The 19966-nt window shown below is 46.3% G+C and overlaps 1 protein-coding gene across 2 annotated transcripts in view; it reads left to right on the top strand.

The window, feature by feature from the left end:
- The window catches only part of hikeshi (heat shock protein nuclear import factor hikeshi), a 45303-nt gene that overhangs the window by 13560 nt on the left and 11777 nt on the right, over positions 1–19966 (top strand). For both annotated transcript variants that reach the window (XM_085998815.1, XM_085998816.1), the window contains exon 3: positions 11884–12035. In XM_085998815.1, coding sequence (XP_085854941.1) covers positions 11884–12035 — 152 coding nt within the window. The remainder of the gene's footprint in view (positions 1–11883; positions 12036–19966) is intronic.

Here is a 19966-nt window from a genome sequence, read left to right as displayed (position 1 = left end):
CAGGTTGAGGAGTTTGGCGGTGCAGAGGAATTTTTCGAGGTTTGCGTCATGGTCCTGCAAGTCATGGCCGCAGATGGTCACATTGTCCAGATATGGGAAAGTGGCCTGCAACGCATTTTGATCGACCATCCGGTCCATCTCCCTTTGGAAGACGGAGACCACCCCGTTGGTGACGCCAAAGGGAACCCTAAGGAAGTGATAGAGGCGGCCGTTTGCCTCAAAGGCAGTATACTGGCGGTCCTCAGGGCGGATAGGGAGCTGGTGGTACGCTGATTTCAGGTCAGTGGTCGAGAAGACGCGGTACTGCGCGATCTGGTTGACCATATCAGCTATGCGGGGGAGTGGGTAAGCGTCCAGCAGGGTGTAGCGATTTATTGTCTGGCTGTAGTCGATGACCAGGCGCTGCTTCTCGCCGGTCTTAACGACCACAACCTGGGCTCGCCAGGGGCTGGTGCTGCCCTCAATAATCCCTTCCTTCAGGAGCCGCTCCACTTCGGTTTTAATGAAAACCCTGTCCCCGGCACTGTATCGCCTGCTCTTTGTGGCGATGGGCTTACAGTCGGGGGTGAGGTTAGCAAACAGTGGGGGGGGGGGGGTGACTCTGAGTGTGGAGAGGTTGCACCTGGTGCACGGCGGGCAATTTGGAAGCTGCTGGCTGCGGACTGTGAGTGGGGGGAGGGGTCCACTGTACGCCATCGTAACACTTTTAAGGTGGCACTGAAAATCTAACCCCAGTAGAACGGCAGCGCAGAGGTCGGGCAGGACCAGAAGTTTAAAATTATCGTACACAGTCCCGTCTACTACGAATGTCACCACGCAGTAGCCGCCAATGTCCGCCGACTGGGACTCGGAGGCCATAGAAATCCGCTGGTGCGCAGGCAGGACTGGGAGAGAGCAACGCCGCACCGTGTCGGGGTGGATGAAGCTCTCCGTGCTCCCAGAGTCAAAAAGGCAGATTGTTTCGTGACCATTTACCTTAATGTCCATTGTGGAACTGGCCAGCTGGTGCGGTCTCGCTTGGTCCAGTGTAACGGAGGCCAGCGTAGGGGTCGGTGTGTCGCTGCGGGTATCAGATGAGGCGGTGTTGGGGGCCTGCTGCGCCCCGGCTGTCGTCCAAGATGGCGGCGTCCATGATCCCCATGTGGCTGGAGGCGTCCAAAATGGAGGAAGTTACAGGGAAAGAGACAGGCAGTGTCATAGGCCCAACCATCTTCAGCTGCTTCATCAATGACCTTCCCTCCAACATAAGGTCAGAAATGGGACACTGCTGCGGTAGTTGGGCCGTTGCTGGGATGTGGCTGGGGTGGCACGGCGCTATGAGACGGTCCTACCGTGTCCCAGGCTGTCGTTCCCCGCGGCGTCCACGGTGCAGAGGAGTAGGCATCCATGCCCCGGTAGGCTGCGTCCAATGATAGTGCGAGTTCAGAGGCCTTGTTGAGGTCGAGGTCACTGCTCCAACAGTCGCTGTCGGGTGTAATTGGACCTGTGGCCCGCTACAAAAGCGTCCCGGATAAGTTCCTCTGTGTACACGGCGGCCTTTACATCCTTACAACCACAGGCCCGGCCAAGCACAGACAGTGCCTGAAGGTATTCCTCGGTCGATTCCCCAGGTTGTTGTTTACGACTCCCCAGGAGGTGCCTGGCGTACACTTTGTTCACTGGGCGCGAGTACTGGTCCTTGAGCTTGATAGCATCCGCGTAAGAGGTCGCGTCTTGGATGACCGAGTACACTCGGTGGTTCACTTTGGAGGCCAGGACATCCAGTTTGTCCTCGTCCGATTTGACTGTTTCAGCGGAGGCGATCAGGAATCTTTCAAAGCACCTCAGCCAGTGAGTAAACTTGGTGGATGCGTCCGCCTCCCGATGGTCTAAGTCTAGGCATGCTGGTGTGAGGATCTTCTCTATTATAAAATCTTGTTAATACAATTGATGCGCTATCAATAACTCAAAAGACTGAGATTAAGCGAGTAATTAACAGGCTTTTATTAACAAGAGAATGAAGGTGTGCCTCGAGTGGTCGACCGGTCCAGAATACAAAGGGGCTGTGGAGCAGTCACCTTTATACCTGGATTCGTGGGAGGAGTCAGCCGAGGCATGTACAGGCATGTACACAGTGGAATACAAACAGTGGTTTACCACAGTCTCCATCTCTGGGGATAGGCTATTGACAAACATTCACTATAAGCCCACTGACTCCCACAGCTACCTGGACTACACTTCCTCCCACCCCGCTTCCTGTAAGGACTCTATTCCATTCTCCCAGCTTCTCCTTCTCCGCCGCATCTGTTCTGACGATGCCACCTTCCATACTAGTGCTTCCGACATGTCTTCCTTTTTCCTCAACCGAGGATTCCCTTCTACTGTGGTTGACATGGCCCTTGACCGTGTCCGTTCTATTTCCTGCACTTCTGCTCTCACCCCTTCCCCTCCCTCCCGGAACCACGATAGGGCTCCCGTTGTCCTCACCTTTCACCCCACTAGCCTCCACATTCAACGGATCATCTGCCACCTCCAGTGCGATCCCACCACCAAACACATCTTCCCCTCACCTCCCCTTTCAGCAATCTGAAGGGATCACTCCCTCGGCAACACCCTAGTCCACTCCTCAATCACTCCCAACACCCCTTCCCCTTTGCCTGGCACCTTCACGTGTAAGCGCAGGAGATGCAACACATGCCCTTTTACCTCCTCCCTTCCCACTGTCCAGGGCCCCAAACACTCCTTCCAGGTGAAACAGTGATTTACTTGTACTTCTTGCAATTTAGTATACTGTATTTGCTGCTCACAATGCGGTCTCCTCTACATTGGGGAGACCAAACGCAGATTGGGTGACCACTTTGTGGAACACCTCTGTTTAGTCCGTAAGTGTGACCCCGAGCTTCCGGTCACCTGTCACTTTAATTCTCCGCTCCACTCCCACTCTGACCTCTCCGTCCTCGGCCTCTTACACTATTCCAATGAAGCTCAACGTAAGCTCGAGGAACAGCACCTCATCTTTGGATGAGGCACTTTACAGCCTTCTGGACTCAACATTGAGTTCAACAATTTCAGATCATAACCTCTGCCCCATCTTTTTTTTTTCTCTCCCACATGGCAGCTGTCGATCATTCTGCCATTACCATTTCCACTTCATCTAGAGTCATCTTGTGTTCTTTAACTTGTCCCATTACCATCTCCTTTTGCCTTGCGCCATCATCCATTTTGTCTCTTAATCTCTCCTGCCTTCCATCCTATCACAGACTGTCCCTTTTGTTCTTTCCTCCCTTCCCCCCTTTCCCTGCCCCTACACTTGCTTAAAAACCTGTTCCATCTCCAACTTTTTCCAGTTCTGACGAAGGGTCATCGACCTGAAACGTTAACTTTGCCATTGAAGGTCAGGGGAGATCGCTGGGCTTTCTGTTATTGGTGGTAGTCATTACCTGGGACTAATGTGGTGTGAATATTACCTCCCACTTGTGAGTCCAAGCCTGGATGTTAATCAGGTACTGCCGTAGGCTGGCATGGGCTGCTTCTTAATCAGGAATTTGAATGGAGCTGAACAATGTGGTGACTGGGGGAGGTGAATTATAGCACCCCACCCCCAGTTGAGATCTTCTATCTCAGCACAGACCTGGAACCTTCTTAGTTTGTATGGTTTATTTCTATACAGACAATTGTCTTTACCAGCTGGACCACCAAAAATTATAATGTGCATTAGTTCATTTTATCAAAAAAGTGAAGCTATTTTACTGACTTTTTATGGGGTAAGTTAACAATGTGTAGTTTAATTGATAATGGAATTGCTAACATTAGATTTCCTCCTCTAATAATTTGCCAATTAAAATGTATAATCTTAACCATTCCTGCTAACTCACCAGCGTTGGTATGGAATATGTGGATTGACAGAATGGACTGTAGTGCATGTTTCTGCACACCTACTAACTAAAAATACTTCCCAAGCAGCTTGTGGTACCTTGATTGCTTACTGTTGTATCTCTTATTGGACCTCGCCTTCATACTCTCATAACATTCCTTATGGTCTAAAATTTGATGCGTTTACTGAAGGAAGTAAAATGTAAGGTGTGTGTGTGTGTATATTATATATATGTGCATGGTACTTTGACTAATACAAAGGTATAAATTAGTATTAGAAATCAGTAAGATTGTGATCCTGTGATGCAAAGATTTTTTTAAACAATGGGTTAAATTAAATATTTCTGTACATTGCCAAATTCATCTGGAATGGATAGAATTCAACTGTGGCATTTGACTAGTAGAAAAATGTGCTTTTACAAATAATTTCCCCCAGTAAGGCTCTGCTGCTTAGATTATTCAAATATATTTTTTCTATAGCTTAAAATCAAAGATCAAATATCTGTGCTGTACTTTTTAAATAAATTGATACCATCGTGCAATTTTTGCACCAGTGGCTTAAAAGTAATGGCCCTGACTTCGTGGTCAGCGGCTTAGCTAAGGAGTACGTCACCAACATCCGAACAAAATCCACACTTGCCTCATGAACTCCCCTTTGAAAAGTTGCTTTCAAACGCTGCAGAGTTGTGCGCAGTATAGTGGCCCACGGATCCAAGGGGCGCACCGTTGTGCGTATGCAAACCTGGGATCACGTGGGGCGGTGCTCCTTTAGCCAATCGGGAAACAGGAGATTGCTAAAACAGATTGTAAATATATGTCAATAGAAGACAGAAATCTTCTACTGGCATATATTTACAATTTACATAGTGTTTAATAGCCACTTTTAATTGGAAATGTTGGTTGAAGGGATTTAAAAAGGTAGGTATATATATTTTAGTTATGCCAGATATAGATTTGATCAAACATCTTTCATAACTATGGGTAAATAATAATACTGCATTTGTTAGATATATGCTTCTTCCCTATTCAGTATTAGATTAGATGCTCCATTATTTGAATTGTGCCCATAAAGTAGCAAACCCCAGTACAAAACGTTTCTATAAATCAGTAGTTTTTTTTATTGTAATATGTTGAGAAATAACCGGCACACAAATGATATTCCCCACCAACTACAGATTTCAACCCCTATTACTGATAACCGTAGCTCGATGGATTTTTTCACAAGAGAGCGATCTTAACAAAACATTTGTGTAGTTTTAGTTTCATGCCTAGCCATTTTGGTCTTTGCTGTTATGCCCCACAAAACTTATTTTTTTGTGACAAAAGAGCAGTTGCAAAATCCACGAAAGTAAAGCCCATAAGAATATTAAAGCAAATGTTTTACATCTGGTGCAAACGTCTGACGAAAGGTCATCGACTTGAAACGCTAACTCTGTTTCTCTCTCCACAGATGCTGCCTGACCTGCTGAGTATTTCCAGCATTTTCTGTTTTTAGCCCATAAAAATATTTCCTGATTTATGTTACATAATTTCCACTGGCCGTCAACTAGATTCTCTTCGTCTTCTCCCAGGTTTCCCCACTTCCCAGTGTTGCAGCTATACCTTTAAAACTATTTCTGGAGTTGCAGTTATAAAGACGGCTAGTTGCAAAATACTATTCACAGCCAACATCCATATTTTGCTGCAAGATGCTCGTCCCTGTATGTGGTTCGACACATGAAAAGAGCTTTGTGTCTGGCAGTAAGTTTTTAATCAGAAAATGCTGGAAACACTCAACCAGTCAGTCAGCAGCTGCCAACTAATACAATTTTCTCATCCGCTCCCCCTTACGCTGTGCAACAGGCACCTGTGTAGTGTAATACCGGTAGTGACCACTCGGGTATATAAGCCTGTATAGCGTCTTGTATCTTTTAGTTCACCTCCAGACTTTGTTCAGTAAACACCTGTTAAACCAACTCCTGCATTCCGTGTCTCCATTAACACACGGATACAACAGTGGCGACGAATTGGAAACGGACTTACCTGCAATTCGGCAGCACCTCAAGGAGATCGATTCCTCAGACGAAGGTCGAAGAAAAAAAAACCTGTGAGTTCACCAGCTAGCCGGGCTGGTGGCAGGTACTGCACTAATCCTTCCTGGGCGGCGGGCTGGGGCTCGATCGGGTGGCTCTGCAGCGGGACCGAGCAGCGAGACGGAGGGTGGAGCACTCGGGAGACGGCCGGCGCTGCAAAGCAGGTCGGCGTTCGGACCAAGCAGAGGGAGGGAAAAGTCCCAGAGAGTCCAGCGGGAACGAGTCTCCAACTATTAAAAATATCTGTGTAAATAAAAACCGCGGAGAACAGCGTTGTCAGCAGCGGGAAAGCGCGGGAGGCGCCATTTTTTCTCGGCAGGGAAGAAAGGAAAGCGCGGGAGGCGCCATTTTTGATTTTCAGGATGCCTAAGACTGGCAATATTACTGTTTTCGATAGTGATATAGAGGATTGGACCACATGTGGAAAGAGTGGAGGTATATTGCACAGCGAATGAAGTAGAGGGTGATAAAAAGGCATCGGTACTTCTAAATCTGATGGGCGCAAGGACATACGGGCTGTTACCAAACTTGATCACTCCAGCCAAACCGATGGACAAGAATTTTAAGGAGATTGTTGATACCCTACAGGAGCACTTAAACCCAACACTGCTGCTGATAGCGGAACGATTCAAATTCTTCAGGAGGAATCAGCACAAGAATGAAAGTAACGCTGATTACCTCACCGAATTACGAAAGCTATCAAAGCACTGCCAATTCGGGGCAGGACTGGCAGATTCTCTACGAGACAAATTCGTCTGCGGTCTCCTAAGTGAAGGAACACAGAAAAGGCTACTTTCTGAGAAAGATTTGACACTGGACAAGGCTTTCAGTGTGGCTGAATCATACGAAGCAGCAGCAAGAGGAGCTGCAGAGATACAGCAAAAGCCACAGGACTTCGGCACCCATGAAATGACACGGGGTTTCGAGAGATGTTATCGCTGCGGCAGATCCACCCATGACCAGAGGGACTGCTGGTTCAAGGACAAAGCATGCAGGCAATGCGGAAAGATGGGACACTTAACACGTGTATGCCGATCTGGAAAAAAAAAAATCCACTGACAAAAAAAAAATCAATAAGGAAAAGTACAGAAAGGTACAAATGATGACGGACAGTAGCTCCGAAGACCAGGAGAGATAGCGTCTCCGGAAACAAGAGACTAAGCTGTCTCAAATTACATAATGTAATTGCCAAAGAAGATTACCAGACCATTTGGGTTACCCTCACGATAGCGGGGTCCCCAGTTAAAATGGAACTAGATACAGGATCAGCTCTGACCGTCATAAGTCGACAGGATTACGAGCGGCTATTTCCGCATATACCTTTGAAAGACACATCCATTATCTTGAAGACATATACGGGGCAGAAAGTATACCCCAGAGGGAAAATAAGGGTGCCTGTTGTATACAACGGCAAGGAAATACAGAAGTTGTATTTATACGTTCTGCAAGATGGTGGTCCACCGCTGTTGGGACGTGAATAGATCAGGAAGATACGTTTAGACTGGCACTCCATTCAGGCACTGACGGTGACCAGTAAGAAAAAAAATGATGATGACGTCATACCTGAACGATTAAAAGACATCTTGGCCAACGCCAAAGAAGTGTTTCAACAGGAACTAGGAACCTTGAAAGGCGTCATCGCCTCAATAAAAGTAGAAGATGCGGCAATTCCCAAGTTTTTTAAGGCAAGACCGGTGCCATACGCAATTCGTCCAGCAGTCGAGGCAGAGCTGGAGAATTTGGAAAAGGCAGGCGTGTTATCCAAGGTAGATTGGAGCGAGTGGGCAACACCCATCGTCCCGGTCATGAAGAAAACGTTGAATAATGATAAATCTGAAGAAGAGAAAAATTTGCATCTGTGGGGACTTCAAGGTGACTGTAAACCCGGTCCTTCACACAGTACAGTATCCTCTTCCGAGGATCGAAGATATTTTCGCCTCACTATCCGGAGGGAAACGTTTCACCAAAATTGACTTGGCACAGGCATATCTACAGATGGAGGTTGAGGAGGCCTCTAAAAAGTATCTCACGATAAACACACACAAAGGCCTGTATCAGTACAATCGACTGGTTTTCGGAGTAGCATCAGCTCCAGCTATCTGGCAAAGAGCTGTGGAGCAAGTCCTGCAAGGGATTCCGGGGACTCAATGCTACCTAGACGATATCCTTGTAACAGGAGAAAACGACAATGAGCACCGTGCCAATTTGGAGCAGGTGCTCACTAGGCTGAGAGAACGGGGCCTACGAGCAAATCGCCCCAAGTGCAAATTGTTCCAGAAACAAATATCATATTGTGGCCATATAATTAACGAAGAAGGGTTGCATAAGTCCCCTGAAAAAATTGAAGCGGTCATAAAAGCCCCAGCACCTGAAAATGTCTCACAATTAAGGTCGTTCCTGGGATTGATAAATTACTATCATAAATTTTTACCGAACTTGTCAACTGTTCTGCACCCTCTTAACGCACTGCTACAAACGGGAGTAATTTGGAAATGGAGCGAAGACCGTAAACATGCCTTCCATAAATGCAAAGGCTTGATCACGTCCAAGGAAGTGTTGGCTCATTACAACCCATCACTGCCAATCAGACTGGCATGCGATGCATCCCCTTACGGCGTAGGAGTGGTATTATCGCATAGATTCCCTGATGGCTCGGAGCGGCCGATGGCTTTTGCGTCACGCTCATTGAACTCAGCTGAGCGTAACTATGCCCAGATCGACAGGGAAGCATCAGCTCCAGCTATCTGGCAAAGAGCTATGGAGCAAGTCCTGCAAGGGATTCCGGGGACTCAATGCTACCTAGACGACATCCTTGTAACAGGAGAAAACGACAACGAGCACCTTGCCAATTTGGAGCAGGTGCTCACTCGGCTGAGAGAACGGGGCCTACGAGCAAATCGCCCCAAGTGCGAATTTTTCCAGAAACAAATATCATATTGTGGCCACATAATTAACGAAGAAGGGTTGCATAAGTCACCTGAAAAAATTGAAGCGGTCATAAAAGCCCCAGCACCTGAAAATGTCTCACAATTAAGGTCGTTCCTGGGATTGACAAACTCTGTGTGGAGTTTGCACATTCTCCCCGTGTTTGCGTGGGTTTCCACCGGGTGCTCCGGTTTCCTCCCACAGTCCAAAGATGTGCGGGTTAGGTTGATTGGCCATGATAAAAATTGGCCCTTAGTGTTAGGGGGGATTAAATACGTGGGGTTACGGGGATAGGGCTTGGGTGTGATGGCTGTCAGTGTAGGGACCGGGTTGCTAGGGTTTGGATGATCAGCCATGATCTCGTTGAATGGCGGAGCAGGCTCGAAGGGTCGAATGGCCTACTCCTGCTCCTTTCTTCTATGTTTCTATGTTACTATCATAAATTTTTACCGAACTTGTCAACTGTTCTGCACCCTCTTAACGAACTGCTACAAATGGGAGTAATTTGGAAATGGAGCGAAGACTGTAAACGTGCCTTCCATAAATGCAAGGGCTTGATCACGTCCAAGGAAGTTTTGGCTCATTACAACCCATCACTGCCAATCAGACTGGCGTGCGATGCATCCCCTTACGGCGTAGGAGCGGTATTATCGCATAGATTCCCTGATGGCTCGGAGCGGCCGATAGCTTTTGCGTCACGCTCATTGAACTCAGCTGAGCGTAACTATGCCCAGATCAACGGGGAAGCACTCAGCCTGGTATGGGGAGTGAAGAAATTCAACCATTACCTACACGGACAAAAATTTACCTTGTTGACTGACCATCAACCCCTCGTCTCCATATTCAACCCTAAAAAGGGCGTTCCCATTATGACAGCGCAAAGGCTACAGAGGTGGTCCCTTTTCCTAGGGGCACAGCAATATGACATAGAATACAAAGGATCAAAACAGCATGGAAATGCTGACGGTTTATCGCGTCTACCATTGCCAACGGTAGAAGAGGCACCTACAGTGGACCCAGTGGAGATGTTCCACTCAACCATAGTGGAATGTCTACCAGTAACAAATTCTACCATTGAAAAGGAAACGAGAAATGACCCGACTCTCTCACGAGTCTACGATTTAACGGTGAAGGGATGGCCAGCACATGGCGAACCACTGTTGCCAGCATTCTCGCAAAGAAGAGAACAGCTGTCAGTGTGCCGAGGAACCTTGATGTGTGGATCCAGAGTGGTGATTCCACCCAAACTCCAGGATAAAGTGCTAAAGGAGCTTCACGAGGGGCATCTGGGTGGAGTGAAAATGAAGAACCTAGCCAGAGCGTTTGTGTGGTGGCCAGGTATCGATGGAGACATCGAAGAAATGACCAGGGGCTGTCTAGGATGCCAGAAGGTCCAAAACGCCCCACCACAAGCCCCTCTACATCCATGGGAGTGGCCCTCATCTCCATGGCAAAGGGTACACATTGACTTTGCTGGTCCATTTATGGACTCAATGTTCTTAATCGCGGTTGATGCACACTCCAAGTGGACGGAGGTAATAAAGATGTCCTCCACCACCACGGAAAAAACCATCACAGTATTAAGGACCATATTTGCCAGGAATGGGCTGCCTGAACAGATCTGTTCTGATAATGGACCGCAATTTGTGTCCGAAGAATTCAGGAAGTTCTTAAAAAAAACAATGGGGTTAAGCACTACACGTCTGCCCCATACCATCCCGCCACCAATGGATTGGCTGAAAGGTTTGTCCAGACCTTCAAGAAGGCCATGGGTAATGAAGACATAAATCTACAGCATAAGGTAGATAACTTCTTGTTTGCATACAGGAATGCAACACGTGGTTACAAACCAAACTCCCGCCATGATGTTTTGCAATAGAAGACTAAGATGCCGGCTGGATTTGATCAAGCCAAACATCAGAAGGGACGTAGAGAACCGGCAATTTCAAGGCATGAATGAAAGGCCAACTAGAACCTTCCAGATAGGTCAACAAGTTTTGGCCCGGGACTACCATACCAAGAAATGGCAGCCTGGAACTATTTGCACAGGACTAGGACCGCTGATGTATACCGTGGACATTGGAGAAAGCATAATAAGGCGCCATGCTGACCAGATCATAGAGTCATCCGAAAAGGGACAACCTACACCACAACTCTATACGCCTAATGATGAAGCAGAGATACCCATAGTATCTACCTCCGATCCGGTGATACTGGAACCAGATGAACCCGACACTGGCATTCAAGCCGAATCGACCTTGCCAAAAGAACCTACTACACCACCGAAAACTACTACACCACCGAGGCGTTATCCAGACCGAGTCAGGAAGCCTCCAGAGAGACTGACTTATAATTAATTAACTGCAGCAAATGTGTAGATTATTGTTCTTGTAAACATGTTAATTAATGATTACTTAAAATGTTATGTACTGGTTGTCTAAAAGGGGAGGAATTGTGGTGTATGTGCCTTTAAGAGCCCCTGTGTACTGTAATACCGGTAGTGACCACTCGGGTATATAAGCCTGTATAGCGTCTTGTATCTTTTAGTTCACCTCCAGACTTTGTTCAGTAAACACCTGTTAAACCAACTCCTGCATTCCGTGTCTCCATTAACACATGGATACAACAACCTGCACCTGTTTTCACCAGACGTAAACATTTTCAGGGTAATTAATGCACAGTAGGTGGGCAATTCGCCCAATTTTTGGCCAGTACATTGATTTGAATGGGTAGGTGAAATGTGCAGTGAAGCCGATGCGCAGTCGGAGCTTGACAGATCACAAGTTAGAGATTTAGCGCATGCGGTCAATTTCAAAGGCGGTATGACGTTGTACTCGGAGTATGCCATAATGCCGACCGCGAATTCAGGGCCATTGTGTTAATAATTCTATGTTTTTCACTTCAGCTTTAAGCTGCTTCATTGTGTTACAATTCTATGATTTTGCATTTGCTTGGAAAAGAGTTTACATTGTATTGATCTGGCTTTTTGATGAAAAATTACATATTAATAGCAGGAATGTATATCTCCTTGCAGAGGAAGGTGGCCAGCATCCTTTTGGAATGATGAATATTGCACAAACTCAATCTGTTGCTCAAATTGGGATCTCCGTGGAACCTATGGAACTATTGACGCAGCAAACTCCAGTTGCAAGTGCAGCTGTATCAACAGTTGATTCATTTACGCAGGTAAGTACAATAACTAAGATATTCAGACTACATGGATATATTGGGCTGAAAAAAAATCACTTCTGAATGTGAATTTTATAAATCATCCCATAGTGTGCAAATGCATCATTTTGAAAATATCAAATTAGGATTTGTCCTGCTGGAATATTGAAAATGGCTCTGGTTGCTGGTTATTTTGGTATGTAACTTGTATCCTATGATGCTGACTCTTTTATAATTTGAAGGGATTGCTGGAGTGTATAGTATAGATAAAGTTACAATCCATAACCTTACATTGACACATCACATTTGTAAGCCGTAGCCTCACATTTGCCATTTCCTAAGTATTAACATCTTTTATCTTAATCTGTTGCCTACTGGGAGGGCAGTACATTTATAATGCGAGAAAATTGCTTATAGTAGAATTGATGTCAATTACTATATAGAGATATTCAGAGGGCTGAACAGACTTGTTTTGCACCTTTTAGGGTATTGTCATCATACATTGAAGTGGTGGCCTGTGAAGTACTTAAGATATATCTGTTAAAACCTCCACAGCTATTAACTCAATGGGTACTGTTTAAATTTCTCTTAATTGTACAAATGCAGAAAATGGGTAGGAGACGGTATGACTTTGTAAAACATTTAGAAGGGATCTGTACATATTCAGTGATGCAGCTAGAGTAAAATGTAGTCTAAACTGTTGATCAGAAGGCTTTGTGTCTTAATGCGAGGAGCATTTGTAATAAGGTGGATGAATTGGCTGCGCAAATAGAAGTAAACAAATACGATTTGGTTGGGATTACGGAAACGTGGCTCAAGGAAGGCCAGGACTGGGAACTCAACATCCAGGGGTATTCGATATTCAGGAAAGATAGGCAAAAAGGAAAGGGAGGTGGGGTAGCATTACTGGTTAAAGAAGGGATTAACACAATTGTAATGAAGGATATTCGCTCTGATGAGGTGGAATCTGTATGGGTAGAATTGAGAAATACTAAGGGGAAAAAAATGTTAGTGGGAGTGGTTTATAGACCTCCAAACAGTAAGGTGGAGGTTGGGGATGGCATTAAAAGAGAAATTAAAGAAGCGTGCAATAAGGGCACAGCAGTCATCATGGGTGACTTTAATCTACATATAGATTGGGCCAACCAAATGAGTAACAATACTGTGGAGGAGGAATTCCTAGAGTGTTTACGGGATGGTTTCCTGGACCAATATGTCGAGGAACCAACCAGAGATCAGGCCATCTTAGACTGGGTATTATGTAACGAGAAAGGATTAATTAGCAATCTTGTTGTACGAGGCCCCTTGGGTCGGAGCGATCATAATATGATAGAATTCTTCATTAAGATGGAGAATGAAGTAGTTGATTCAGAGACTAGGGTCCTCAATTTAAATAAAGGAAACTATGATGGTCTGCGGAGCGAGTTGGGTAGAATTGATTGGGGAATGGCACTCAAAGGGTTGACGGTGGATAGGCAATGGCAAACATTCAAAGACCGAATGGATGAACTACAGAATTTGTTCATCCCAGTTTGGCATAAAAATAAAACAAAAAAGGTGACCCAACCGTGGCTAACAAGGGAAATTAGGAATAGCATAAGGTCCAAGGAGAGGGCATATAAATTGGCCAGAAAAAGCAATAATCCTGAGGATTGGGAGCAGTTTAGGATTCAACAAAGGGATTAATTAAGAAAGGGAAAATAGAATATGAGAGTAAGCTTGCAGAGAACATAAAAACTGACTGTAAAAGCTTTTATAGATATGTGAAGAGAAAAAGATTGGTGAAGTCAAGCGTAGGTCCCTTGCAGTCAGAATCGGGGGAATTTATAATGGGGAACAAAGAAATGGCAGACCAACTGAATACATATTTTGGTTCTGTCTTCACAAAGGAGGACACAAATAACCTCCCAGAGATGCCGGGAACATAGGATCTGATGAAAGGGTGGAACTGAAAGAAATCAGTATTTGTATGGAACTGGTGTTAGGAAAATTGATGGGACTGAAGGCCGATAAATCCCCAGGGCCTGATAATCTACATCCCAGGGTACTTAAGGAAGTGGCCCTAGAAATAGTAGATGCATTGCTGGTCATCTTCCAGAACTCGATAGACTCTGGAACGGTACCCATGGATTGGCGGGTAGCTAATGTTACCCCACTATTCAAAAAAGGTGGTAGAGAAAAGGCGGGGAATTATAGACCGGTAAGCTTGACATCGGTAGTGGGGAAAATGCTAGAGTCCATTATAAAAGATGTAATAGCAGAGCACTTGGAAAGCAGTGACTGGATCGGACAAAGTCAACATGGATTTACAAAAGGTAAATCATGCTTGACTAATCTACTGGAATTTTTTGTGGATGTAACTGGTGAAATAGATAAGGGAGAACCAGTGGATGTGGTGTATTTGGACTTTCAGAAGGCTTTCGATAAGGTCCCGCATAAGAGATTAGCGTGCAAAATTAAGGTACATGGGATTGGGGGCAAGGTATTGACTTGGTTAGAGAACTGGTTGGCGGACAGAAAGCTAAGAGTTGGAATAAACGGGTCGTTTTCCGAGTGGCAGGCAGTGACTAGTGGGGTACCGCAAGGATCGGTCCTAGGACCTCAGCTGTTCACAATATATATTAATGATCTGGACGAGGGAAGTGGATGTAATATCTCCAAATTTGCAGACGACACAAAGCTGGGGGGGAGGGTATGGTGTGAGGAGGATGTCGTGAAACTCCAGCACGATTTGGACAGGTTGGGTGATTGGGCAGAAACATGGCAAATGCACTATAATGTGGATAAATGTGAGGTTATCCACTTTGGTGGCAAAAACAGGAAGGCAGATTATTATTTGAATGGTAATAGATTGGGAGAAGGGGAAGTGCAAAGAGACCTGGGTGTTCTTGTACACCAGTCGCTGAAGGTAAGCATGCAGGTGCAGCAGGCGGTTAAGAAGGCAAATGGTATGTTGGCCTTCGTAGCGAGAGGGTTCGAGTACAAGAACAATGATGTCTTGCTGCAGTTGTACAGGGCCTTGGTGAGACTACATCTTGAGTATTGTGTGCAGTTTTGGTCGCTTTATCTGAGGAAGGATGTTCTTGCCATGGAAGGAGTGCAGCGAAGATTCACCAGGCTGATACCTGGGATGGCAGGAATGACGTATGAGGAGAGATTGTGTCGATTGGGCTTATACTCACTGGAGCTTAGAAGATTGAGAGGGGATCTCATCGAAACCTATAAAATTCTGTCAGGCCTGGACAGACTAGATGCAGGAAGGATGTTTCTGATGGCCGGGGAGTCCAGAACCAGGGGTCATAGTCTAAGGATAAGGGGTAAGCCATTTAGGACTGAAATGAGGAGGAATTTCTTCACCCAGAGAGTGATAAACCTGTGGAATTCTCTGCCGCAGAGGGCGGTGGAGGCCAGTTCATTAAGTATATTCAAGAAAGAGTTGGATATATTTCTTAAGGATCAAGGGATATGGGGAGAAGGCAGGGACCGGGTACTGAATTTGGATGATCAGCCATGATCTCATTGAATGGCGGAGCAGGCTCGAAGGGCCAAATGGCCTACTCCTGCTCCTATCTTCTATGTATCTATGTATCAGCCCTGGGGCTGAAGCAAAATATTGTTGTTTACTTTTGGTGCAGCCAGCCCTTGTGGTCAGATCACAGATTGCTAGTTTCTGACCCATCAAGGTATTTCTTTGCATTTTAAGCTGATTCTTCTGTGGTTAACCCCAACTGGCTGCAGATACTGAATAGATTCTGAATGCTTTTAAGGTAAATATGCATCTAGCTAACAGCTATAGTTTTCAGTAGATGTGGTATCCAATATAGGATTACAGCCATTTGGAAGTTCAATCTTTGCAGGCTCTATGGCCTGATTAGAACTAAGACTTAAACAAAAAATGTAAGTTATACATCATTTGGTTTGTGATTCAGCCTAATGACCATGTATCATGTGTTGGCTGTCTCTCCATAGTTCCAGATTTCCACTGTTTTCAATTTGGTTTCTAGATCAGTTTTTTTAAATTCTGGCTAGTGCAAGAGTGTTTTCTCTATCTGTAATTGGAACCATATCAAAAACATGAGGAGGTACTAGCGGTTTTAGCGGGCTTAAAAGTGGATAAATCCCCAGGCCCAGACGAGATGTATCCCAGGCTGCTGTGTGAGGCAAGGGAGGAGATTGCAGGGGCTCTGACACACATTTTCAGAATCTCTCTGGCCATAGGGATGGTGCCAGAGGACTTGAGGACAGCTAACGTAGTACCATTATTCAAGAAGGGTAGTAGGGATAAACCAGGGAATTACAGGCCAGTGAGCCTAATGTCAGTGGTAGGGAAATTATTAGAAAAAATTCTGAGGGACAGAATTAGTCTCCACTTGGAGAGGCAAGGATTAATCAAGGATAGTCAGCATGGCTTTGTCAGGGGGAGGTCATGTCTAACCAAATTGATTGAATTTTTCGAGGGGGTGACTAGGTGTGTGGATGAGGGTAGTGCAGTTGATGTAGTCTACATGGACTTCAGTAAGGCTTTTGACAAAGTTCTGCATGGGAGACTGGTCAAGAAGGTAAGAGCCCATTGGGTCCAGGGCAATTTGGCACAATTAGATCCAAAGTTGGCTTAGTGGCAGGAGGCAGAGGGTGATGGTCGAAGGTTGTTTTTGTGACTGGAAGCCTATGTCCAGTGGTGTACCGCAGGGACTGGTGCTGTTTGTAGTGTACATTAATGATTTAGATATGAATGTAGGAGGTATGATCAGTAAGTTCGCAGATGACACGAAAATTGGTGGAGTGGTAAATAGTGAGCAGGGAAGCCTCAGGCTACAGGACGATATAGACGGGTTGGTCAGATGGGCAGAACAGTGGCAAATGGAATTTAACCCTGAAAAGTGTGAGGTGATGCATTTTGGGAGGACTTACAAGGCAAGGGAATACACAATGAATGGTAGGACCCTAGGAAGGACAGAGGATCAGAGGGACCTTGGTGTGCATGTACATAGATCCCTGAAGGCAGCAGGACAGGTAGTTAAGGTGGTTAAGAAGGCATTTGGGATACTTGCCTTCATTAGCCAAGGCATAGAATATAAGAGCAGGGAGGTTATGATGGAGCTGTACAAAACGCTAGTTAGGCCACAGCTGGAGTACTGTGTGCAGTTCTGGTCATCACACTATAGGAAGGATGTGATTGCATTAGAGAGGGTGCAGAGGAGATTCACCAGGATGTTACCTGGGCTGGAGCGCTTCAGCTATGAAGAAAGACTGGACAGGCTGGTGTTGTTTTCCTTGGAGCAGAGAAGGCTGAGTGGGGACCTGATTGAGGTGTACAAAATTATGAGGGGCATAGATAGGGTAGATAGAAAGGAACTTTTCCCCTTTAGTAGAGGGGTCAATAACCAGGGGGCATAGTTTCAAGGTAAGGGGCAGGAGGTTTAGAGGGGATTTGAGGAAAAACTTTTTCACCCAGAAGGTGGTTGAAATCTGGAACTCACTGCCTGAAAGGGTGGTAGAGGCAGGAACCCTCACAACATTCAAGAAATATTTAGATGAGCATTTGAAACGCCATAGCATACAAGGCTACGGACCAAATGCTGGAAAATGGGATTAGAATAGATAGGGCTTGATTGCCGGTGCAGACACGATGGGCCGAAGGGCCTCTCTCTGTGCTGTATAACTCTATGACTCTATAAGAACATAAGAAATAGGAGCAGGAATAGGCCACTTGGCCCCTCGAGCCTGCTCCACCATTCAGTAAGATCATGGCTGATCTTGAGCTCAAAGCCACTTCCCTAACCACTCCTCATAACCCTTCACTCCCTTATCATGCAAAAATCTGTCTATCTCCACCTTAAATGTATTTAATGACCCAGCCTCCACGGCTGTCGGGCAGAGAATTCCACAGATTTACGACCCACTGAGAGAAGAAATTCCTTCCCATCTCAGTTCTAAAAGGGCGACCCTTTATTCTGAAACTATGCCCCCCCCCCGAGTTCTAGATTTCCCCACGAGGGGAAACATCCTCTCTGCATCTACCTTGTCGAGCCCCCTCGGTATCATATGTTTCAATAAGATCACCTCTCATTATTCTCAATTCCAACGAGTATAGACCCAACCTGCTCAACCTTTCCTCATAAGTCAACCCTCTCATCTCTGGAATTAACCTAGTGAATCGTCTCTGAACTGCTTCCAATGCAAGTATATCCTTCCTTAAATAAGGAGACCAAAACTGTACGCGGTACTCAAGTTGTGGTCTCGCCAATACCCTGTACAGTTGTAGCAGGACTTCCCTGCTTTTATACTCCAACCCCCTTGCAATAAAGGCCAACATTCCATTTGCCTTTTTGATTACTTTTTGTACCTGCATGCTAACTTTTTGTATTTCATGCACAAGGACCCCCCAGGTCCCCCTGAACTGTAGTATTTTGTAATCTCTCTCCATTTAAATAATAATTAGCTTTTTTATTTTTCCTGCCAAAGTGGATAACCTTGCACTTTCCCACATTCTCTTCTTCTTAGGCAGTCCCTCGGAACCGAGGATGACTTGCTTCCACATTAAAAATGAGTTCGCAGGTGACTGATTAGTCCAATGCGGGACCTACAGTCTCTGTCACGGGTGGGGCAGACGGTGGTTGAAGGGGCGGGTGGGTGGGTGGGGTGCTTGGGTTGACGTGCGCTCCTTGCGCTGCCTGCACTTGGCTTCTGCTTGCTCCCGGCGAAGAGACTCGAGGTGTTCGGCGCCTTCCCGGATGCTTCTCCTCCACTTTGTGCGGTCTTGGGCCAGGGATTCCCAGGTGTCGGTGGGGATGTTACACTTTTTCAAGGAGGCTTTGAGGGTGTCCTTGAAGCATTTCCTCTGCCCACCTGGGGCTCTCTTGCCGTGCCGGAGCTCCGAGTAGAACGCTTGTTTTTGGAGTCTCGAATCGGGCATGCGGACAATGTGACCCGTCCATCGGAGCTGATTGAGCGTGGTCAGAGCTTCGATGCTGGGGATGTTGGCCTGAGCAAGAACACTGACGTTGGTGCGCCTATCCTGCCAATGGATTTGCAGGATCTTGCGGAGGCAGCGTTGATGGTACCTTTCCAGTGCTTTGAGGTGCCTGCTGTACATGGTCCATGTCTCTGAGGCATACAGCAGGGCAGGTATCACTGCTGCCCTGTAGACCATGAGCTTAGTGCCGGGTTTGAGGTCCTGGGCTTCAAATACTCTCTTCCTCAGGTGACCAAAGGCTGCACTGGCACACTGAAGGCGGTGTTGTTGACAGTAGGCTCCCGAGGTATGGAAAGTGGTCCACGTTGTCCAAGGCCTTGTCGTGGATTTTGATAATCGGAGGGCAGCACTGTGTGGCGGGCACAGGTTGGTAGAGGACCTTTGTCTTATGGATGTTTAGTGTAAGGCCCATGCTCTCGTATGCTTCGGTGAAGGTGTTTACGATGGTTTGGAGTTCGACCTCCGAGCTAGCGCAGACGCAAGCATCGTCTGCATACTGTAATTCGACGACAGAGGATGGGACAACCTTGGATCTGGACTGGAGGTGACGGAGGTTGAACAGTTTCCTGTTTGTTCTGTAAATTAGCTCCACTCCAGTGGGGAGCTTACTGAGGGTGAGATGGAGCATTGCAGCAAGGAAGATTAAGAAGAGCGTTGGTGCGATGACACAGCCTTGCTTGACCCCGGTTCATACGTGAATTGGGTCTGTGGTGGAACCGTTGGTCAGGATCACGGCTTGCATGTCGTCGTGAAGCAGGCGGAGGATAGTGACAAACTTTTGAGGGCAGCCGAACTTTCCCACATTATACTCCATCTGCCAAATGTTTGCCCACTCACTTAGCCTGTCTATATCCCATTGCAGATTCTTTGAGTCCTCTGCACAACTTGCTTTCCCACCCATCTTTGTATCATCCGCAAACTTGGCTACATTACACTTGGTCCCTTCATCCAAGTCATTAATGTAGATTGTAAA

The sequence above is a fragment of the Somniosus microcephalus genome, chromosome 10, assembly GCF_052327205.1.
Source record: "Somniosus microcephalus isolate GS21.2 chromosome 10, FLI_Smic_1.0, whole genome shotgun sequence".
In the NCBI taxonomy this organism is placed as follows: Eukaryota; Metazoa; Chordata; class Chondrichthyes; order Squaliformes; family Somniosidae; genus Somniosus; species Somniosus microcephalus.
The sequence above is the reverse complement of the archived record's forward strand: the minus strand, read 5'-3'. Positions and strand labels throughout refer to the sequence as shown.